The sequence below is a fragment of the Trichoplusia ni genome, chromosome 27, assembly GCF_003590095.1.
Source record: "Trichoplusia ni isolate ovarian cell line Hi5 chromosome 27, tn1, whole genome shotgun sequence".
Taxonomy (NCBI): domain Eukaryota; kingdom Metazoa; phylum Arthropoda; class Insecta; order Lepidoptera; family Noctuidae; genus Trichoplusia; species Trichoplusia ni.
Genome location: NC_039504.1, coordinates 3205553 through 3231016, shown reverse-complemented (window position 1 = coordinate 3231016; position 25464 = coordinate 3205553). Strand labels below are relative to the sequence as shown.

At 34.2% G+C, this 25464-nt stretch overlaps 1 protein-coding gene across 2 annotated transcripts in view; it reads right to left on the bottom strand.

Annotated features, from left to right (window-relative positions):
- LOC113505740 (serum response factor homolog) overlaps positions 1-25464 on the bottom strand; it is a 244212-nt gene that overhangs the window by 146000 nt on the left and 72748 nt on the right. Inside the window, exon 3 of one of the 2 annotated variants that reach the window (XM_026888545.1) lies at positions 20575-20610. The exons of the other annotated variant lie outside the window; for it this stretch is intronic. Within the exon in view, the coding sequence (XP_026744346.1) occupies positions 20575-20610 (36 nt within the window). The remainder of the gene's footprint in view (positions 1-20574; positions 20611-25464) is intronic. 2 annotated transcript variants of the gene reach the window in all.

Sequence of the window (25464 nt, the reverse complement as noted above, 5' to 3'; positions counted from 1 at the left end):
TTGCCTTTTACACTACGCCAAAAACGTAAATAGGTAATGAGTTATCGTAATATTAAAATCTCCGCGCGAGAAATTAAAAATCGATGAAACGTAGCGAAGATATCGTTGGCATCTATATACTAATTGTACTATATATATACTAATTACTATGTATATACTATGTATGTACTATGTATATACTAATTGTTTGTTTGAAAGCGCTAATCTCAGAAACTACTGGTTCAAATTGAAAAAATATTTTTGTGTTGAATATACCATTAATCGAGGGAGGTTTAAGGCTATATGTATATCATCACGCTGCGACCAATAGGAGCGAAGAAAAAGTCATAACTTATATCTTCTAACCACGCAGACGAAGTCGCGGGCAACAGCTATCCTTATCCTTATCCTTATACATATACATATTATAAAACAAAGTCCCTCGCCGCGTCTGTCTGTCTGTCTGTTCGCGATAAACTAGAAAAGTACTGAACGGATTTTTATGCGGTTTTCAACGATTGATAGAGCAATTCTTGAGGAAGGTTTTAGTGTATAATAAGTTTAGGTTTTGTGTAAACTGACGATATTACAGCGATATTAGTTAAACATGTCGGAAAAAATTAAGCCATTCGAGAGCTTTCATCGAGAACGCTGCCAAAACCTTTCGAGTTACAACAAAACAATGTATGGCAAGTTTGTACCTCTTTAATAGATCTACAAAAAAGTCCGCGGTGGTATATGTCTATCTTCCAAGGATAACCCACAATAACCATTTTTATGTGTTTTCTTAATACAGTAAAATTATTGGTTACTTACGAACCTCTTTTTAACAATACAGTAGTAATCCTTATCCAAATAAATAAGTTAGATATATTATGCATGTAATATAGAACAAATTGCCTTTTACACTACGCCAAAAACGTAAATAGGTAATGAGTTATCGTAATATTAAAATCTCCGCGCGAGAAATTAAAAATCGATGAAACGTAACGAAGATATCGTTGGCATCTATATACTAATTGTACTATATATATACTAATTACTATGTATATACTATGTATGTACTATGTATATACTAATTGTTTGTTTGAAAGCGCTAATCTCAGAAACTACTGGTTCAAATTGAAAAAATATTTTTGTGTTGAATATACCATTAATCGAGGGAGGTTTAAGGCTATATGTATATCATCACGCTGCGACCAATAGGAGCGAAGAAAAAGTCATAACTTATATCTTCTAACCACGCAGACGAAGTCGCGGGCAACAGCTATCCTTATCCTTATCCTTATACATATACATATTATAAAACAAAGTCCCTCGCCGCGTCTGTCTGTCTGTCTGTTCGCGATAAACTAGAAAAGTACTGAACGGATTTTTATGCGGTTTTCAACGATTGATAGAGCAATTCTTGAGGAAGGTTTTAGTGTATAATAAGTTTAGGTTTTGTGTAAACTGACGATATTACAGCGATATTAGTTAAACATGTCGGAAAAAATTAAGCCATTCGAGAGCTTTCATCGAGAACGCTGCCAAAACCTTTTGAGTTACAACAAAACAATGTATGGCAAGTTTGTACCTCTTTAATAGATCTACAAAAAAGTCCGCGGTGGTATATGTCTATCTTCCAAGGATAACCCACAATAACCATTTTTATGTGTTTTCTTAATACAGTAAAATTATTGGTTACTTACGAACCTCTTTTTAACAATACAGTATTAATCCTTATCCAAATAAATAAGTTAGATATATTATGCATGTAATATAGAACAAATTGCCTTTTACACTACGCCAAAAACGTAAATAGGTAATGAGTTATCGTAATATTAAAATCTCCGCGCGAGAAATTAAAAATCGATGAAACGTAGCGAAGATATCGTTGGCATCTATATACTAATTGTACTATATATATACTAATTACTATGTATATACTATGTATGTACTATGTATATACTAATTGTTTGTTTGAAAGCGCTAATCTCAGAAACTACTGGTTCAAATTGAAAAAATATTTTTGTGTTGAATATACCATTAATCGAGGGAGGTTTAAGGCTATATGTATATCATCACGCTGCGACCAATAGGAGCGAAGAAAAAGTCATAACTTATATCTTCTAACCACGCAGACGAAGTCGCGGGCAACAGCTATCCTTATCCTTATCCTTATACATATACATATTATAAAACAAAGTCCCTCGCCGCGTCTGTCTGTCTGTCTGTTCGCGATAAACTAGAAAAGTACTGAACGGATTTTTATGCGGTTTTCAACGATTGATAGAGCAATTCTTGAGGAAGGTTTTAGTGTATAATAAGTTTAGGTTTTGTGTAAACTGACGATATTACAGCGATATTAGTTAAACATGTCGGAAAAAATTAAGCCATTCGAGAGCTTTCATCGAGAACGCTGCCAAAACCTTTCGAGTTACAACAAAACAATGTATGGCAAGTTTGTACCTCTTTAATAGATCTACAAAAAAGTCCGCGGTGGTATATGTCTATCTTCCAAGGATAACCCACAATAACCATTTTTATGTGTTTTCTTAATACAGTAAAATTATTGGTTACTTACGAACCTCTTTTTAACAATACAGTAGTAATCCTTATCCAAATAAATAAGTTAGATATATTATGCATGTAATATAGAACAAATTGCCTTTTACACTACGCCAAAAACGTAAATAGGTAATGAGTTATCGTAATATTAAAATCTCCGCGCGAGAAATTAAAAATCGATGAAACGTAACGAAGATATCGTTGGCATCTATATACTAATTGTACTATATATATACTAATTACTATGTATATACTATGTATGTACTATGTATATACTAATTGTTTGTTTGAAAGCGCTAATCTCAGAAACTACTGGTTCAAATTGAAAAAATATTTTTGTGTTGAATATACCATTAATCGAGGGAGGTTTAAGGCTATATGTATATCATCACGCTGCGACCAATAGGAGCGAAGAAAAAGTCATAACTTATATCTTCTAACCACGCAGACGAAGTCGCGGGCAACAGCTATCCTTATCCTTATCCTTATACATATACATATTATAAAACAAAGTCCCTCGCCGCGTCTGTCTGTCTGTCTGTTCGCGATAAACTAGAAAAGTACTGAACGGATTTTTATGCGGTTTTCAACGATTGATAGAGCAATTCTTGAGGAAGGTTTTAGTGTATAATAAGTTTAGGTTTTGTGTAAACTGACGATATTACAGCGATATTAGTTAAACATGTCGGAAAAAATTAAGCCATTCGAGAGCTTTCATCGAGAACGCTGCCAAAACCTTTTGAGTTACAACAAAACAATGTATGGCAAGTTTGTACCTCTTTAATAGATCTACAAAAAAGTCCGCGGTGGTATATGTCTATCTTCCAAGGATAACCCACAATAACCATTTTTATGTGTTTTCTTAATACAGTAAAATTATTGGTTACTTACGAACCTCTTTTTAACAATACAGTATTAATCCTTATCCAAATAAATAAGTTAGATATATTATGCATGTAATATAGAACAAATTGCCTTTTACACTACGCCAAAAACGTAAATAGGTAATGAGTTATCGTAATATTAAAATCTCCGCGCGAGAAATTAAAAATCGATGAAACGTAGCGAAGATATCGTTGGCATCTATATACTAATTGTACTATATATATACTAATTACTATGTATATACTATGTATGTACTATGTATATACTAATTGTTTGTTTGAAAGCGCTAATCTCAGAAACTACTGGTTCAAATTGAAAAAATATTTTTGTGTTGAATATACCATTAATCGAGGGAGGTTTAAGGCTATATGTATATCATCACGCTGCGACCAATAGGAGCGAAGAAAAAGTCATAACTTATATCTTCTAACCACGCAGACGAAGTCGCGGGCAACAGCTATCCTTATCCTTATCCTTATACATATACATATTATAAAACAAAGTCCCTCGCCGCGTCTGTCTGTCTGTCTGTTCGCGATAAACTAGAAAAGTACTGAACGGATTTTTATGCGGTTTTCAACGATTGATAGAGCAATTCTTGAGGAAGGTTTTAGTGTATAATAAGTTTAGGTTTTGTGTAAACTGACGATATTACAGCGATATTAGTTAAACATGTCGGAAAAAATTAAGCCATTCGAGAGCTTTCATCGAGAACGCTGCCAAAACCTTTTGAGTTACAACAAAACAATGTATGGCAAGTTTGTACCTCTTTAATAGATCTACAAAAAAGTCCGCGGTGGTATATGTCTATCTTCCAAGGATAACCCACAATAACCATTTTTATGTGTTTTCTTAATACAGTAAAATTATTGGTTACTTACGAACCTCTTTTTAACAATACAGTATTAATCCTTATCCAAATAAATAAGTTAGATATATTATGCATGTAATATAGAACAAATTGCCTTTTACACTACGCCAAAAACGTAAATAGGTAATGAGTTATCGTAATATTAAAATCTCCGCGCGAGAAATTAAAAATCGATGAAACGTAGCGAAGATATCGTTGGCATCTATATACTAATTGTACTATATATATACTAATTACTATGTATATACTATGTATGTACTATGTATATACTAATTGTTTGTTTGAAAGCGCTAATCTCAGAAACTACTGGTTCAAATTGAAAAAATATTTTTGTGTTGAATATACCATTAATCGAGGGAGGTTTTAGGCTTTATGTATATCATCACGCTGCGACCAATAGGAGCGAAGAAAAAGTCATAACTTATATCTTCTAACCACGCAGACGAAGTCGCGGGCAACAGCTAGTGAGTAAATAATTAGAATATTATCAGCAATACAAAAGCGTATTTTTGAGGCAAAAAATCAATAAACTTAAAAGTAACAGAATTAGAATTTTGCTTCCATTTTTTAACTGTAAATAATATAAATAAATACTTTTAAAACCCCCAAGACTGGGGAATACTACTGCCAAACATTTCACAAGCTAGATAACTCAGAAAGGTCAAGCTAGTATATTTTCATGTCAATCTTTATGACGCTTCCATTATTCTAACGCCTCCACGGGTGTTGTTAGTTGCTGTTAGAAAATACTCAGCAGTAGCCCGTGGTCAAAACCATTCTGAGTAATACGTCGCAATTCACAAGCAAAGACTCCTAACGACCCTGGAAATGAATGGAGTCAAAGAGACAACGAGCAAGCTTAACAACTATTGAAGAGACAATATAAACAAACTAATTAAACTCGATAATCCGCAGCAAATTGGGGAAGCCAAAAGTGTAACAACGCTTATTCGTTTTGATCTCATAACCGCTTAGTATCCAAAGTTTCTACGCAAGAAAAAATCCATCAATAGCGGAAAGCGTAACGATCACTTCTGCCCACCACATATATACAGCATCGATGTCACTATACTTGATACTTCATAAACACCGCACCTAGCACTGGCGGTCAAAGAGGTCACCGTAGTATTTTCATACCAATATTAATCACACACGAGCCGCGGGCGTTCGCCATAATTGATTTTTAATGCACCAGCCGAATTGGCCAAAATATCCCACGGTTTAATTGAAGCACCATCAACGTTCGAGTAATAAATATGAGCTTCAGACTACGCAAATAATCATCCAATGATGGCACGGCGTTCATAAGAAATAATTGACCCAGTGTCTGTTGGATGACCAACTTAAGTGGTAAGGACGGCGAGATGATAAATAAGTTGGAATAGGTGGGTATTACTTAACCACCTGTCCTATTTTCACGCGAGACACGTCCATATATAGATTTTGCCCAGCGGTGATGTCAAATAAGCAGAAGGAAAGAAGAAGAAATCTATCCCTTACAGTATTTAAAGATTTGCTCATAATAACAGCAACATCTCTCATGTTAGATAAATATCAGATAGAAATAAACACACAGTAAAAATAGTTACAATTTATTCATTGGATAAAAACTGGTTCGTTTACAAAAAGCCAACGAAACATAGGCATAAAACTAACCCTAAAATTTCCAATACGGGAACAATATGATTTTTCCGCTTTCCACGTGATCCAATCTGTGAAGGGGTACAAAAAGAGCGGATGAAAACGGATTAGTTCGTGTAGTGCGCCCCGTGTGGAGTTCCGACTCAATGACGTTTTACTGAACATTGAAATTGGATTAACCTGTGAAAATGCAGATATGCATTGCTGGCACGGCTAGCTAAAAAAAACTTTTATTTTCAGAATACTTTTTTTACCAAGTTGAATAGTACAAAACTGTACAGAAGCGAGATTTGATACAATAAACATTTTATGAACTATTCATTTTATGTAGAAATAAATAAAAATGTTTAACAAAACCCCTACAAAATATTCACGTTTGAAAGTGAGTTCTAACCTCCAAAACTTGTATTTAAAAATAACCGCAAAAACTATATAATGAATGCCTAAACGCTACAAATACCTGATTCTAGTGTAAAATACTAACGGACATCCTCAAAGCACCCTGTTGAACTCTTTTACCAAGACTCTTTTATCAAAAAACCTTAACCAAGACAACGTATATAACTTCAATATGTAATTTTGAACCTTATGGACTTAAGAATAAGGTTTAAGACCAGTGCATAAAGGTTTGGTTCTGTGACGGAAGCGGTGCGGCCTCGCGTTGGTTGTATGGTCCAAGCAGAAAGGAAAGAATGAGGTTTCGAGGAAGTGCTAGTTATTATAACTAAGTTGTTAATCGATTGGCCTTATATACTTGTAAATATTGGGTTGATTTACGGCATAGATTATACGGATAAGGGATTGTAGATATCGACAAGATTTTGGGGTATGGACACAAATGTAGTAATTAAATACTCAAGTATAAAATATATAAATATGCTAAAAAATACAATTATTTGCCCTAATTTTTATCTTATCACATTTCAAATGTATTTTAATAATGCATTTAAGAACAAATCTTCAATCCTTTCAAACAAAACCCAAAACAAATACAAAGACACCCACCATCTTATCTAGATAATCTCTCGTCACTTGTGCCTTACTTTAGTGGAGCGGCGCACGCGCCGACAAGGAAGTGACGTCACGGCGCGCCCCGTCCGCCGCGTTATCTCGGCGAGTCGGTCGCTCGTGCCCCATTTATACCAACGATAACTTCAAGAGGTCACTGGACATACTACAAGCTTGATGCTGTGATATGATGGAAGGCTTTATTATGGCCGGAAAATAAAGGCTTTATTGCGGAAAGGTATGTGCAAAATTTCTTTTTATAGGTTAACTTTGAGCCTGATTCGAGATGACTGAGTGAACTCTTGATTAAGGTTTAATTCAAAATCAAGTATTTTTCAGCAAGTTAATTTGGACTTGAAACTGTACGATATGGCAATTATAATATGTCTGTACTCTGTATGTTAAAAAATGAATTACCCAGATGGTAGTGCATAAATTTTGTAGTGAACCTAAATAATAAAACGTTGCACCTCCTTGTAGCTTCTATAGTAGCTTTAAGGCAGAGTCGTGCCAATGTCCAATACGTTCCTCCAGTTTTCGGAAAAACGGAGCAAAACTTTCATATTGTTTAATTAAGTGTCCGTTATACATGTGCTCGCGGTTCCTTATAACTTCTCACCTGTCGATTGAGCGATAAGGAACGGGTTCCGTCGCCTGTCAATCCGTGTCTGTTTCTTAGTTATTAATAATAATAACTGGTTCACTTGTGACGCTGATTGGGGATGTAAGGATGATTCTAATCTGGGGGTCTAACGCTACGTCTTCAAATAATATTATTGAAAATGTGGAAGTGGGACAGAGTTCTAATTGGCGTAGAGCGATGTCTCTCTTCAACAACTGCTAGATTCTTACTGAAGAGGCTGTGGTACTCTGTTACCTTATTATATGGGAATGCTCATTCAATTCACTGATTTTATGAATAGGTGAAGACTAGACGATACGTCATTAAGATTATTAGAACTTCCGTTTGCTTTCAGGTTTGTCAACGGTTGGTAGAAAAAACTGACTGGTATGTTGTTTGTTTCTAATGCTTGGTCATAAAAATACTGTAGAGAATTTGTTATATTCATTGAGAAAGAACTCATACTGACAGGGATGGGATTATTTTTATATTGATTTGATGAAAACTTTATTTAAGTTACTGGAGACGAAAATTGTTCTAATTTAATCATGTGATAAATATACTCAAACAGAACAGATTAATTTATTTGAGCGATTAGTTTTATAGTAACGCGAAGTCAAATAAAATAACGTCACTTATCTCTTAAAACCTTATAGAATCGCAGTGATTAATTTATCTATGTATCTCAAGCAAACATAAATAAGTGATAATAAAACAATTTACTGAGAAACATAAAGATCTTTAACAGAATTCAAACGGCAGCCTTCACTTATTTGTACCAATAAATCACATTTGGTCTCCGAGATTTGAGCTCAGATATCCTAACATTGCCAATAGATTTACTGAGAAGAAAGGGACATATATACATAAAGCTGACGTGTAAAAAGGAGACAAAAGCAATTTAATACTATCTCTTTAAATCAATAAGCTTCAAGCTAGTGATAACCGAAATGTTTAAAAGGTTTTATCGATAGCAAAGTGTTTTAAACCTTAGCAGAATTATTTTAAGGGAGATATCGGCTTGTCAGTGTAAGTGCTAAGTGAAATCTAAGTATGATATCGGTGAGCTAAGTAATAAACAGTGCTAATGTTAGTACGCATGCGCGTAGATCTACGAGATACGGTCTCAATGGCGCCTAGGGCATAAGGCCGGGTGTGCACTCACTACTTTATGTTTATAAGTTTATTTAGAATAATATGCTGGCAACATTACGATGATGGTTTTAGTGTTGCCAGTTTTTAGACGCAGGTGAAGGTGAATTTAATTAAGTTTTCTTAATGTTATTATGTCAACATTAAAATCGTTGATTGAATGGCTACTGTTTGTGTTTTAACCTACAAGGCAAGAGTTGAAGAGTCCTTTATTAAAAAGGAGCGTGTTCTAAAGTAATTTTAATATTAAGCCAACAAGCTTTGAATGAACTGAACAATGACTATCGACACCTATCCAAAGATCAATCAATTGAGAGTCACAAGATAATTTATGACACGAAAAAAACCATGCACGAATTATACAGCAAATGACAGACAATTTAAAAGAGGCACAAGAGGGTCCGCTGTCCTTAGTTACTAACTGCCTGGTATAGTCCGAAAACCAACTAAAGCCTCCTTAAGCGCATGTATGAACTATTATTCGGCAACAGCAACGGCAAACGTTACGTACTAGTTTTCAAAAGAAAATCTACTGCTTTGCAATACATAGGAAAATGATTTGGTTTGGTTACTTCTTTAAAATATGTCTGATTTCTATAATAACTATTTAAAAATGCGTCCCTTATAAATACTGCATCTATATCAAACCCGCACTCGTCCAAATGCACAAGGTCACTAGCGAGAATACAAGCCTTAATCAGTCAATAGTAACTCCGCACAGTGTAATCTACGCCTAACATTTTAAATCTCAATTTATGACTATAAACCAAGATAATAGTTTGAGATAACCGTCTGTTTGTTTGTGCAGAACTACTGTAATTATAACGAAGGTATAACGAAGATCTTTATTAAGATGCAAGTCGTTGTTTGAGTGGTGAACTCAGATCAAAGGAACAGATAACAGGTGTTAATATAGTTTATTATAAATCATTATATTTAATTTTAAGTGTACATGGTTTAATCTATTTTATGGAATATTCAAATTGATTAATTTAAATATTTTAGGTCGCTTCATAGAAGTATGACTCCATGGATAGCCGAGTGGTCAATACGTTAAACCCACTGAACGCGATGTGTCCCGGGATCGATCAACGAGTAAGCATTGAGTGATCCACGAATGCTTGTCCTGGGGTGTCTTTGCGCATGTGACTTGAATTTTTGTGAACACCTTTCTTAAGTCGTTTTTTTTTAAATGGGATTAGATGAAACAATTATGTCAGGGGTATAAATAGATTTCGATATTTTTGTAACAGAACTTATGGTCAATTCATATACTAAAGTTACTACGTTAATGTGCGTTATACTTGTTATGTTGCAGGTTCTATTCCGACTCATGAAGATACATATACAAAAATTAATATTGCTACACAAATTGTTCTTATTCATCGCTCCAATATGAAAATAGTAGTTTAAAAAATAAATGTTTCCTTAATACATATTTTTTACATAAATTACGGCTATTTAGAAGTTTGTTCATTGAAAGCTTGTGGTTTTTATCGTGGTATTATCGGACATTAACAAAACCACAAGATTTGATAAAATTCATTTTAATGCATAACGACTTTTGACTTCAACTTTAAAAGTATTCTGGCAATTGAAAATCATTAAAACAGTGTTTGTTTGAAACTGACATGGAAATTTAGACACTACAGTAGACTGTCTTAAAATAACGAAGTACGTAAACGGATATTTTTTCTGCGACTTCCCGATTATTCAATAAAATATCAAATAGCAACCAGGAACGGTAAATTTCAAAAGTACCGGTGTACCAACTTTGAGACCTAGAACCGGGGTTCAATCCAGAATTAATTAGGACTTGTCACGTGAACACAGTTACATGCACCAATAAACAACTTACTCTCATAACCCACAGCTAGGCCGGGTATAAAGTAGCTATGTATACAGTTTGTAGAGCAACGCGATTAGAATCGCAAACCACGATATGATAATTTTTGTGTTTATGTTAGATCTTCTAAGATACGGTGTGCTTCTAGTCTGGCCTTTGCCCTTAATTAAAGCATTTCTTAAGAAAAATATCAATTAAGTAGAGTATAATCTTATTTACTCACATGAAACTTAATTAAAAATAAATGAACTGTTGCTGCAGTTCTTTAGATAAGTGTCGTTTACCCCCTTACATAATAAATAGTAATAAATCGTAATAAATAAAACACAAGGAGAACACCGCTAGAAAACCTGACACGTTGCTTTTCATCGCTAAAAAACCTATAACGGACACCAATATACCGCGTACATCTTCTTACGCACACACGCGCGCACCACATGTGTCGAAAATGTCCACTCCTGCGCAACGCGTTGCGAAAAATCGACGCCGCCATACTGTAAAATGGATTCTTTACTAAAAACGACAAAACTGCGAAAATTTCGTATTAATAATTACTTGGTATCGTCACTTATAGGGATATTTAGTCACATGTGATCACCGTATTTGGTATGTTGTTTTTATCTTGCGTCGGTCCCTTTCTCTCGAGTGAGGTGCGTGTGTTTCTGTCCTTTTCGAGTGACGTCATGGAACGGTAGTTGAGTGCAAGGTAGTGGTATCTTTGAAACACCTCTGAAGCACGCGAGATCTGTCTTGATGGTTAAGGGTTTATATTTAATACGATAGGAAATGTAAACACTGTCGCACGTGGCGCTCTCTACCGAATGTTTTTGGAACAGGTGTTTCGTGTTACGCAGTGCATAATTAAATGCTGAAACTTATTTATATGATCGCGTTGAATGGCGATCGAGGGGTCGTGAGGCTGTGAGGTCAAATGTTATCCCATTGTGATGAAACTCTTAGATACATCTGTGGTTAAAGGGTTATAATTTACATTACTAGTAATGTGCATACTAATAAGGTATACTGGTATCAACACACTGTTATAACAACTCACTAGAAATAAATAGAATATATAAGTATTTATGCGACTACTGATCTATTTAAACTGTTAGGAATACAGAAATAGTGAGCAAGGAAGGTCTTACATAGTTAAGTACTTTTTTTTCTGATCTTCTACATCACAGCTTTTAAATATTATTTTGCTCTTTATTACAAAGCGTGCACTGCCTCGATACGTATATTACACCAAGTAAACAATGGGTCCATTACTACACTTTGGAGGTCACTTAATTTGAATTTGACCATCGCAAGTCATGTGTCATTATACCGGTGTGTCCTTCAATTTAGAAATTCTAATGAGTCAGTCGTATTGTTGAAGAATGACCATATGTTAAAAATATCGCAATGGTTTGCAAAACCACACGGATTTGCATTTGCATGTGGTGACCAAGCTCGCTACTGTTTTAAATATAGATGATTGAATACCTATTATAAAACTACAAAGCAATAATATTGCAACGCTTTTATGATACTTTTATCGTCAATTTATTAGTTCAAGCTTCACAAGTCGTAATGAACTCGAGATCAATATGCCATGATGTAACCTATATTTCTGAACGATCTTCTAACGAATGGGCAAATGTCCATAATTATAATACATATGTTTACCAGTTAGAGTTACAGCGAGCTTCCGAACCGAGCAACACACAAACTTATATCCCGAGTACACCATGACAGTCGCGTGTCAACCTGTGAATTAGTGTTGTGCGATCTCGCGTGTCGTCAGCGGCTGGTGTCGATACTTTATATCGATATTTATCGATGCGACGCCACGACTTATAGCCGCCGATCGGCTGATAACAAGCCGATTTGTTAGCGACCGATGTACACCAAGTTTTGTTTATTTTAACAACGTGAAGCAGTCTATGTTGTATGTCATTTTAAAATATTTCAGCATATTTCTGCAGTCAAATGTATTTTATTGATTGCCATTCAAGTTTATAACAAGTGCTAAACTGAACATGAATGTACACGACGGTACACGTAGCGTGCCTAGTATTATATTAATTATCAAACGGCATGATATGGATATGCACAAGTATTTCTTTTATAAGAACACTATCACCTAAATATATATTATCTATTTTTTCTTCAACTAAATGAAATACAATAAAATAGTATTCTTCAGCTTAAATGAAATGTGTTTCTTTACAGCATAATAACACGGGTTTATGAAAGCACACAAAGTATTAATCTACGTTTTTACTACAAAAGATACGTCGTACCCAAACTATAAGCTTTCAAGCCTTCATCCTCTTTGTATTCCTTAATAACATGCACACCCTTGCAATAACCCACCAGCAAATCATAAAAATGTAGCGTGCGAAACCATGCTGCGCAGTTTAATAATTCACATTGTACATCAAGATAGCAGCCGATTATATTTCAGAAGCGTCGAAATAAATTCATATTCATAGCGCACTTTTTATCGATAACAAGTCACGTCACTGGTAGCCAGTCGGCTCGTTACGTCGGTAATGTGTCGACATTTCTGTCGCCACGTTGCGCGGCGCGGGTTAAACGCTATGCGCAGTTTACGATATAGACGCAAATTAGCGAGAGGCGCACACGCAGCCCTTTAAAAAAAGGCGATAATCGAACCCATCCTCGCGTTTTAGGGCAGGAAACGGTCACGGATAATGTTTATCGGTGAGCTTAAGGGATAATTGTTCGCCAAGTACGGTCGATGTTGACGGAAAGGAATCGGGGAGATTTATTATGTTGGTGTTATCATCTAAGCGTTGTATGGATTTACGTAAACTCGTTTTAATTACGTTTGATATTTCATAAAGATATGTTTACCTAAGCTTTTATCACCGTACGATTAAAATTAGTAACGGGGACTCTACAACCACATATTGTCATTTTGAACGCAAGATGGTGGAGTCTAGTAGACCCCCTACTATTCTACAACATTAAAAAGCTTACACCAAGAAGATCGTCCACATATCGGTTGCGATACAAATCGGATTTCACGCGCAATGATTATGTTATACCCACAACAGTAGTTTAGTGTGGATGCTCCGTGGGCGTTTACGAGCTGATATGTAAACGAGATGACGGTAAAACAACAAACAAATATAGATTCAGGTTTAGTGACCTGACTGGATCATAATGTCTAGGAGGCAAGACAAAAGCTCGCGTGCAAACATATGCACATTTATTTTCAATTTTGTTCGATTTTAGGTTCGACAAACTGCAACTAACAAGAATAAAAACTAAATTTTTTGTTGCTTTATCACATCCCACTAATCCCACTAGTAAGTACTTGGTGTTGGATGGTAAGTACTTGGTGTTGGACGGTAAGTACTTGGTGTTGGATGGTATCCATCTATGAAATAATTAGTTAACCCGTGTTTTCGAAGTCACGTAAAATTATGGGTCCCGGTTGTTTATTTACACATCTTTGACAGTCATTACGGGTAGCCAGAAGCTAGAAGGCCTGAGGCTAGGATGATGATAATGATGATGATCTTGAGAGCGCAAAAATACAATCAGATAGACATCGAGTAAACACAACCCAGATAGGGTTGTGTCTACTCGATGCCTATCTAATGGTAATGGTACAAAGCCGCCAAACCCATAGCGAAGGTACGTGATGGTATAGAAATAGATGGTGCATTTAACGCCTATCAAACTGACCATCACGCCGGTCAAAGTTCAATTTAAAACTGCTCTATTAACCCGTTAACTTTGTCACTCGCAATAAAAATAAAAGAAACTCGACTACTCGACTTACATAAATTTCAATCAACAGGCCGACCTAATAAAAACATTGGATTACTATCGATAAAACTTATCGATCTCTAGTTTTCAACAAGCAATTACCGTATCGATGTTTTCTGTTCATAGTTATCATGTTTTGCATATATCGTAATTCACGCCTTTGCCTTGTAATGACGTGAGATCGGGAGATAGGTAGGCCATCTGCCTGAAGCCTGCCCCGAGCTATACACTGCTTAAATATGATGATCTCAATACAGGTGTGTTGTAATTGTTTATAATTTAACGTGATGTTGGATAATAGAGCTTAATGCGAGCCTATTAGATCGTTGTCGTTAATTAAATTCTGATGATGCGACAAGAAGAAAATGTACTTAATAATAATGTGCCTGTTTCAAGGTATCGCTTTGGCAACTTAATTATACTTTTTAAGTGATATAGATTATTTTGCACTTTCTTCGAAAATGGATAGTGACAATAGCACTTAATGACAAAGAGATTTACTAAAGACGAAATAAATTGGGGAACACTTCACTTACTTCACCTATCTTCACACGCCCTAACGGCTAGTTGACATCTTGGATTAACACATATTGTAAGCTACTTTCTTCTTTGACTTCGTTAAAGAAGGATAATGTTTGTGCAACTACAACCGCAAGCAACAGCTACTTAATATCAGCAAAAAAAAACCTTCCGAATTCGAAATGCGAAGAACAACGACGTAAGGTTAAGGCCACACTTAACGGACAGGACGAATTATAATTTGATTCCATTTAGCATGTCCAGAAGACATTCCCCATTATATTGATTACCCCGCCGTCAGGGGTAACACAATACGGGGCAATCGTTCACACCGATACTATCGTCACACGTCACAACTCAACCTTATCTCTTAACTTATGCATTATAGTTTCGCGAAAGTAGCCGCGAACAGAGATACAAATCGTTATGACGAAATCCCGTGTGATTAAAAAAGGTTGAGTTAGATGTGTCGCGGGAGTTTGCGAAACTAGAGGAATGTTAAAAATTCTAGGTTCAAGCATTATTTTGGTTTTAATGACACGCGTGGACAGTTTGAAAGAAAAAATATTACACTTCAATAGTTGTCAGGATGAGAAAATTTCTAATTCTAACAAAAAAAATTAAACAATACATATTGTACAAAATGCCCCCAATTGTCAACTGTATTCTTACAGGTTTAGCCTTGGTATATTTAAAACGGAGAACTATTCAAAATTTCTATTATCCCAAAAAGAAACGAAATTTCCTACATTTGTCAACGCAGCTGGAACGTAAACAACAAAAAATAACAACATTTAAAAGAATATTAAAAAAAAAACAAGGAAAGAAAAGCCACATGAATACTCGATACCGCATCAATTAGAGAAATGTTATAATTGTGTCGAAGCATGTATCAACTTGAATGTCATGTTTCGTTAATCGAGTAATAAAGAAAACTGTCTTCGAAGAAACCATGAATAATGCATCACAAACATTGCTACCGGCATCAGTATTCAATTGTATTATAATAACACATCTTCGTGTCATAATTTTCATGAAGTTAATTTACAACTATACAACCACCAGACATCAACGCAATGACTAAATTACAAACATGTCTGCAACATACCTATATTTATATTTAAAACCAGACAATTTACGTTACGACTCCTCTATCGTTATAATCTATAAAAATTAACAAGAATAACATTTTAAAACAACGATAATTTTCGACCTTACAACTTACATATTAAGATTGACGTGATATGCAAAGAAAAAAATTGTAAATGTCATCCCTAACGTGCTACTACACCTGAAAAATTAAAAGATTTAAAACAGAACTTTATCATTACAGAAATAAGGCTGAATTTTCTTTTAGAATAATAATGAGTTGTAAGCTTAAGTTTGTGTTTAAAGTGATGAGATTAATTTTAAAGATGCATCTACAGACTGGTTGCGAGTAACGGTGAACGTTGACAAGCGAAATAATACGCTTAGCGAGAAATGTTCTAAGTAATTAATTTCTATGAACACATTACAATTTGGAGCGATCTTATATATCTACATTTTTAGGAAGAGGTGTCACACGGATGTCTATACTATTTCTCACGATTAAAATGCCACTTATAGTTGTATTTACATTTAAAGTACATAAAGTTTTTAATTCAATGTTATGTAATGCGGCAATTGAAATTAGTAAATACTTTTATTACTTGTACTAAAATTAATATCTTAGACGATTGTCGAGGCCAAATAATTAGCTAATATGAGGTAATACCAGTTTTATTAATGTCGATATTTTTTCAATACTATTTTGCTCTAATTTATAATGTTTTCAGTTTATTGATAATTTTATTTATATGAGACGACATGTTACTCACATCTGGCTTATGATTACTCTTAAAGACAAATGACAGCTAACCTCACTTTTTGACATTTCACGAGCACTACGGAACAAAGGGGTGCGTTTTATTTTAAGGTAAGCGAACGCAGCTGCGTTTAAATTTCGAATGACTTGCTATTTTTTTTTCTGAAAGTAAATTGTAAGTTGTTTTTTTTTTCTATAATATCCTGCTGATGCGCAAAGGAAATTATTGACTTTATGACCTACTTTACCGCTAGGTATGATTCTAATGAATAAAACCTTATATTTGGATTCTGACTAAGATAAATTGCTTTAAATTGTCATGGACAAAGTATGTTTCTTACAGCTTTTTAATGACGTTCATATTGTGCAAGTTTTGCACATAAAAAAATAAACTTACTTTAACATTTAAAATACAATGAAAAACAAAAAGCAGGTGATCTAAATCATGTTTTTCTTTGATTCCGATCAATAATGAAAACATTAAAAACTTATTCATGTAACATTTTTTAAAATATTGTCCTCTGTCATTTTGCCTTGTCAAAAGTTTTTGTTCATCTCTGTAATATTCTTGCGTTGTCAAAGAAGCTTTAAGTAAGACTTTTTTAACATAATTTAATAAAATGTCGTGGTTTTTAGCTGTTTCAAATTGACTTGGATACAGGTGCAAGGAAAAAATGTTAAAGGCTGCCTTTTTACAAAGTGCTCTACAAATTGGTTGATCTGAAAATTGTATTCCTTTTATTTATGTCAATAATTGCATCTTTTATATACCGACTTTCTCTTTAATAATTGTTATTGTAAAATGTTCAATTGTCGTTTACCCCCAAAACAAAATAGTCCTGTAGTGTGGACCAGCTTACATTTATCTTAATCCATAATCAGCTGAAAAGGCAACACACTAAGAGACGCTCTGTCTGTCGCTACATGAAACCAATGCAGCATAACACTTAAAATTATCTTACAATAAGAAGAGTTAAATTCATAGTATTATAGGTACTCATAAGTTTGCAATTTTGAAACCACCATAATATCTCTAACAACAAAATTACACGGCCCACAAATACCCACTTAGACTCATTAACCAGCAATAAACCTCAATTCAGCTAATCCTTAATCCTCAAACCTAAGAAACAGTAGGAAACTGTAGACTACTAGATTATAGGTCCCAGGTCCTATAAGTAAATGCAAAGCCCGCCATAACTCAAAATCCGTGTGTTCAGTCAACAATCGTAAAGCACATTAACATTGTCGTAAATTGCGAACATGACGTAACGCCGCTATCCTTCCATAGAGACCTGAGATGAAGAAACGAGGGGCGGGCGAGAGAACCAGCGGGGGAATACGCGGAGCGGATTCATATCAGTAAATAATTTAACATGTTTTACCGACAAAAGGAACCACCTACTTCCAATCTTCTTTATTGCAACTAGGCTTTTTAATATTATCGTCTGATAAATACAGTATAAACGTAACAATTGTCTTCTGGTATTGAAAAAATTATCCCTACTTTTTAATTTAAATATTTTATTATTCACAATTTAATAAACAGACCACACATTACCAGCTCTCACTAACGAAACAGCTTTAATTGGCATTTCAGATCTGATTACAATAACAAAAATCGCTCACCTAGAGTCCAAATGCACGTTATGGATCGAAATAGGCGCGATAGAGCTACCGTGCGCGCGCGCAGCAATAACTCTCAATTATCGACTTCAAAGCGGCGCGCGACGATTGTTCGCGGCGTGACGTACAACTATGGGCTCACGGTTCCATAAAGTTTACATACATTTGTTGGGCTATTGTTGAGTGGGGATCTGAGTTTAATTACGGGTTATGATTGAGAGAAGTTTAGTGAATAGATTGAGATAAGTAGCGGAGTGAGTTTGAAAAGTTATTGTTTTAAGATTATTTTTTTAAAGTTCTATCAAACGTTAGATATTAGGTGGCGTAAAGCGACCTTATTAAACTGATATATTTTTATATGCAGTATTTGTTTCTTTTAAAACACGTTCATAAACGGTAAATTACAGTTCTATTTGTTATAATCAAGTTTGTGTCCTATTATCTTATTTCTACACAACTCTAATACAATCATCCTCAATTACAGGAACAAATAGGCGTGATACAGTTTCGTCGTGCGCTCGCGCAGTAATCATTCAATTATCTACATCAAAGCGACGCGCGGCGATTGTAGACACACTGTCACCGCGTCTTCACACTTATAAACATTAGATGAAGATTATGAATCATGTCTTTTATGTTATTATCGAAAAGGTGTTTTTTCCAGAATCGTGTTCTTCTAGATATTTTTTTAAGATTTTGACTATTTAACGAATTAGTGGTTAAAAGTGTGTATAGTAGTTGTTAAGTCCTTGTTATTATAACAATTTACTAAACTAAGCTTTCTTTAGATGAAGAGAACGAGCCGTTTTGTACTTTAGAGTTAACAAAATTAAAATAAGATTAAGTTATTTTTAATCTACAAAATACCAAAAATGGATTTCAATAGTACATAAGCTTAAATATACTATTTTTTAAATAGAAAACATTTTTATGACGCACTCAGTACTTAGTGCAAGATGATTTAATAAAAATTAAACTCTGAGTAAATATTAAGTCAGTTCTAAAGGTACACTTTAACTGTGTCCCCTGGTCGAAGCCGGTTTGCTATCGGGCTGTTTGTCTAAGCTAATTTCGAGAACAGATAAGCTATGGTAATAGGTCATTTACCTGTCAAAGTATTGCACCGTAAACTGGATTTATACATTTTATTAAAATAATAATTTAGACCGTATTATTTGAATTGTTGACGACGATAATTTTAATTCAACTTTAATTAAGACTAGTCTGACTAGACTAACTTCTGTAACAGATATATTACTCAAACGTATTCGGGGATTCAGAGTTCAGTGGATCTACCTATTAGAGGCAAGTAAGAGAGTCGCCGAAAGCAGTATATTGCTATCTCTCTTCAATAACTATAAAACCTTACTATGGTGGGTTGGAGTAGGTTCACAGTTTCGTATACTTTGTTATTTTATTATTTATAAAATATGAGGTTATAGCCTTTTTTATATGCAGTTACTCCCATTACCGACAGTAGAATAACAATTCGTTATAAAATATACCAACATAACCTCATATTATACCCTGACCTTACATTACAAAAACAAAGTATTTCCAACACAAACCGAGTCAGCTCACAACAATTTCTTGATCGTCATGATTGAGGACGCTTTATTAATTAAATTACGTGCACGTCCCCATAAATCACGGAGAGGCTACTGGCTCGCGAGTAGTCGCGAGTGGCCAGTTAAATGGCATAAGCTCGGGAACTGGATCCGAGGTAAATGTAGCGGCAGATATAAAAATATTAATACGAGATGTAATATTCGTACGTACTATAACGTATATAGTTTAGGTAAGGAGTTGTATTGGTACACCAAGTGATGTTAAATAAAAACTACTGAGATGAACTGTTTTACGAAAACAGATAACAGCTGTGTCACGTCACATGAAAAAACGATCGTTTAAATCGCTTCACTTATCAGAAACAGGGCAGTAAAAAAAACAAAAAAATAATAGACGCATTGAGAACCTTCTCCTTTTTGGTGTTATATTTCATAGTTTTGAGATACAGTTCGTTCTGTTCTTTTAAGTTAAATGGCCAATTTACGATATATTTTGTAATCGAAGTTCAGAACGAAAGATTCTTATGTAAAAAAATGAGATATACGTTAACGGTCATTAATTTTTCTCATCAAGTTAACCTTATTTTTTTTTAAAACCTAACTCTTTTGAGACTTCAATATTTGTTTCCTATAAAAGAAAAGTGTAGTCGTTTGATAGAAAGAGAAAGCACATACCTTAGCAATTTTCCTCTTGATGGTCGATTCCAGATTCTGTAGGGGAAAATAGAAAATATTGTTAAATGTTAGACAAAGCAAAGAAAATGAAAATCCTGTTATCAAATTATAAAAGAAGTGCGTGTTAGATTGCGATCCATCCATAGTTAGAATATAAGAGAAGGTCCGTACAGGGGTACCTCAAGACGTAAGACTTGTAAGGCTGCGTTTCCGCCAGAGATGTGCGAGGATGCGTAACTCTAAACAATAGAGCCGCATCATTAATCTCGCCTCGGTCAGAACAGTTCCGGTGGAAACGGCGGACATCCTCGCACGACACATTATCTCTGGTGGAAACGCAGGCTAATTGAGTGAGCGAGGCAACGCATTATGAGTTATAGACCATCTCTATCCCACAATTACTACAGCCTTACGTCACGGGGTGGTAGTAGACCCCCGGGTTTTGAACAACCAATATTGAATAATCAGCATCCATTGCGCTTTTTGTTTATTAAGTGTTATTAAAACTTGAAATAAGCAGCCAATGTATGATGAAAGTTCATGAGATTGTGTATTGTCGTACACAATCTCATGAAGTTGTCGTTGTGTTGTAAACTGTTAGGAACGTTCGTTGAATATATTTTCACGTGCTCTGGATATTTCAGAATTAGAATCACTATTTACAGAACAATTCGCGTTCTTCTAACATAATCACATCAATAATGTACAAGAAGAGCAAATAAATACCAAAATAGATTTAAATCTCAGTACTGAAAAGTCCTCGTTCTACGCTAACAAACATGAACAGAGTGACACTTCTGAACTTATTCTGTGATTGCACTGCTGATTAGTCACAGGTCACGTGAAATCATAACAACTGACGTCATTACAAAGTTTGTATGTAAGTATCATTAGAGAAAGTTAACACATGCAATACAGTTCAAATAAATACAGAGAAAGAGATACGGGAAGAAAAAAAAACAAGAAAACAGGTTTTCTTAGATTTTATTAGCAAAAAAAGGGTAAAGAAAGTATGCATTTTATTTATTTAGTGTTTTTAAATACATAATTAATAAAAAGGTCGACTTTTATGCCCGTTTCAGGGCCTTCGCCTACTAACAGTCCAAACGCGACAGATTTTGCAACTTACCAAATCAGAACATAATTAACATGTAATAGACTAAAAAGTTATTTATGACTATCTAAAAAGAGACGTTAAATCAATTAAGAAAAAAAGAAATCTGTATATCGAAACAAGTTGCTGCCAACATAAAAACAAACGGCCAAATATTTAGGTAATGCCAACCTTAACCTAAAAAACAAAATCTGCCATCACGTACCGAATAATGAGTTTTCATTTGCCATTAACGAGTACAATAAGACGAAAATTCTCCTTAATACATCACGTAAACAAAAAGCCGTTGTAATAACTTTACATGCGCTATAAAGTCCAATTCATTTCGTGTACAATTCGGCCATACCATTAATTAATCCCGTGCCTCACAATAAATATCTCGCATAACGTAAATAAAGTAACTTCAATCAGTATATTGCTTGTTTTATTGAAGCAAGTCACGAAAATATCGAATGAACAAACATAAGCATTGTATACGTGTTTTATTGGGTGTATGTACCGATTAACTCAAGTAGAAATTAAGTGGAATGTCAGATATAATGAGTTTATCGAGAACATTGGAATACAATCAAATTATACACGAGCAGACAATAAAAAAAATAAACACGACTATCTGCACCAAAATTGCCTTTATTTGGCAATTTTTTAAAGTTCTTTTATACCAACGAAAAAGTCATACAAAATCGGTTTAAACGTTCAAGAGTTACAGTGATATTAACTTATGCTCACATAAATAACCCCTGAAAACATGAAACTTGGACAGCCGCTGTATCAATGTACCCGTAAATATATAGGTATTGACTTAGTAATGCTTGCAATTGTTTATCATTAAGTAATATCATGAAGGGACCACTTACGCTATGTATTTACGACATATCTCTAGAATCTGAAGTCTTTCAATTACACTTGATAAGACTGGTTCAATTATCTCTAACTATTATAAGTACCAGTCGTTATTTAATTTCTAGATCTTTTTCTATTAGAAACTGTAATATAAAATATAATATTTTCTTTTTTTAACAAATCGGTATAATTTTGTTAGACTGACCACAGAATTTGACATTTTAACCGCACTATACACAATACAGCGTCTGCAGAGAAAATATAAATGCTTTTCTTTTCAAGTATACTTAACTGTACCTATTTGGCATTAATAACATTAAGAAAATAAGAGTATTCTTAAAATACTAGTATCTATAATTTTAGTACAACACTAGCTACAACTAATACTGTGAGTCCCCGTCGCGAATAGACGTTATTCTTCAAGTAAACGACTTCAACGCGCGCAACCTAACACTTACTCATGCCAATGCGCTTTGACTTTGATAAATGTATGTTGTATTTTTAAATGAGGCTTGTTTTTGTAACAACTACCATTGTTTCGTATTAAATTTCTTCCATGAAACATGACTATTAATACGGGCTTTTGATTTGCAAAATATAGTACAGTAGAAAAAATAATACTCTAACATAACAGAGAAATTACTGTTAGTAAATATTTAGTATTTAGATCAAATGTGTGAACATGTTTTCTTTGTACGTGAGAACATAGTTAGATTTATATAAAATTTATTGACTGATTTTTAATCAAAAATAAAATAACAGAAATAGAAAAAAAAACCCAAAAACCTAAAAGCTTTTTGAAACTTCAAGTAAATCGTATTGTGGCACACGTCGGCACACGGCGCGACCCAGATTACGATGTAATTGCTAAGCCTTGATCTGCAGACTCAGGCGCCGCCATTACCGGCGCATTTTAAATACCCGCCATTTTATCCTAATTGGAGGGAAATAGGCCGAGGGACATGAGAAAATAGTGTGTGATACAGAGATTATGTAGTGCTAACAGTGTTAACTACAGTCTTGGAATACTAAAGAATATAGTTTGCATGGTTTATAAATATTAAGTAGAAAAAAAATGGATGTTTTGTTTTCATAGGAGGACGATTCATACTTAAATGATACAAGTTTTTATCGTGACTCTACCGCCGCATCAGGTCATGATTAGGGCCAACTATTAGTAGGACAAGCAATTAGTCAATACGATCACTTTATTTAGCGTAACTATGAATTTAGGTGAAAATAGAATCTCTAAAATATCGTCCCTTTTTACCTATTTAATGTAGTAAGTCATTATCAAACACTCTTGTTTACACACCAAAAACACCGTCAGAAATGTTCTACTCAAATCAGCGAGCACAAGCAAAACAAATGAAAAACATTAAAAACGATGTTGGACACAAAAATGAGCACAACTACAGCAGTTAGTTGGCAGGAGAGGCGAGCGCGGGGCGTGGGTGAAAAGAGGCCGAGTCGTGTAGTGCCCGTGAAATTGTGTCAAATGGACCGCTGCATGCAGAAAACAACCAAAATTTTGGTGATGCGATATTGTTTTTTGGTGACGTAGTTGAGTAGGAGTAGAGAGAGTGGACTAGTTTTACTTTTAAACCTCCGCTTTCATGTTAATAAACCGAAATGTACATTTCGACGTTTATTTTAAAAATCTTTGTTGTTATTGTGTAAATATATAAATTCTAGACAATTCCTACAGTTATAAATTGTGGGTCAAATAAATGTGTATGACTTATGATGGTTTTAAAATTTTAGCCAAACAGGAACCTGCGACTCAGTGTAAAATAATCTCCTAAAGGCTTCTTGGTTCAGTATAGCTCTTTGGGTTATTTTTAGGAATAACTTCTTTAACTATTTTCAATGATAACTACAACACAGATCACACTCATGCTAACAGACCTTTAAGATGATGAATGATGATACTGACCTGGAAATATATAATAAACATATTAAATACAATATATAAATAAAATATAAGCAGACAGTCAGTATAAGGGAACTTAAAATAGAACTTCAGACAAAAGGATTGTAAAAGAAAAAAAAGGGGAGTAAAGAAATTAAATATCGACATATTCGTAGATTTCTTTAAAAAAAAAAAATCTTCCTTCTGTCCCTACAAGTTCTCGAAATAACAACAATAGACTACTTATATAACAAAATCACACAAGGATACAAAGTAGGAAAATAGATACAATTAAGTGCAACAATATTTATGAAAAGCCACAATTTATGTAAACGAATGCGTGGTTACGCATGCTAACAAGTCCACATTATCTTAATAATATAACAAACAGCTTTAATTTCTACACTCAGACACTTTATCTGACCAATCAATGATTGATTCGATTCCTGATTCGATTATTAATATCGATATTAAATACGACTGTGATTATAATCGATTGCATGATTTGATTATTATGTTTGTGTTCAAGCGCATAAGTGTTGTTGCTCTATGTTTGAGTATATTGGTTAAGTAATGACAAATCTGTGCAGTAGCCTAATGCTTCTATAATTATTGAATATGATAAAGCGATTCCAAATGACCAAAAAGCGGAGTATGCCGTAATGCAGAATCTGTAATTACGACGTATGTGGTATAATTTTATTATACTCATTAAATAAATATACTAAACACCAAGAATAATTCTTAAATTGGAGACATAGTAAAAAACGGTTTTTTGTAGATATCCTAATTACATTAACACGACTGCTAATGAACCTTTACAGTCAAAAGACTTAAAAAAGTTACTTGTACATACCCTCAAAATTAAAAAAAAAACTTTGTCCAATCTTCAATAAATTATCAATATCTGTCCATATAATTATCGTTCGCAATACACTCACATTTTTACCCTTAAAGCATGTCTGCATAATACCCAAGACTCAAGTAGCGGACATGTGTAACAGCGCAATAGACACTTGTG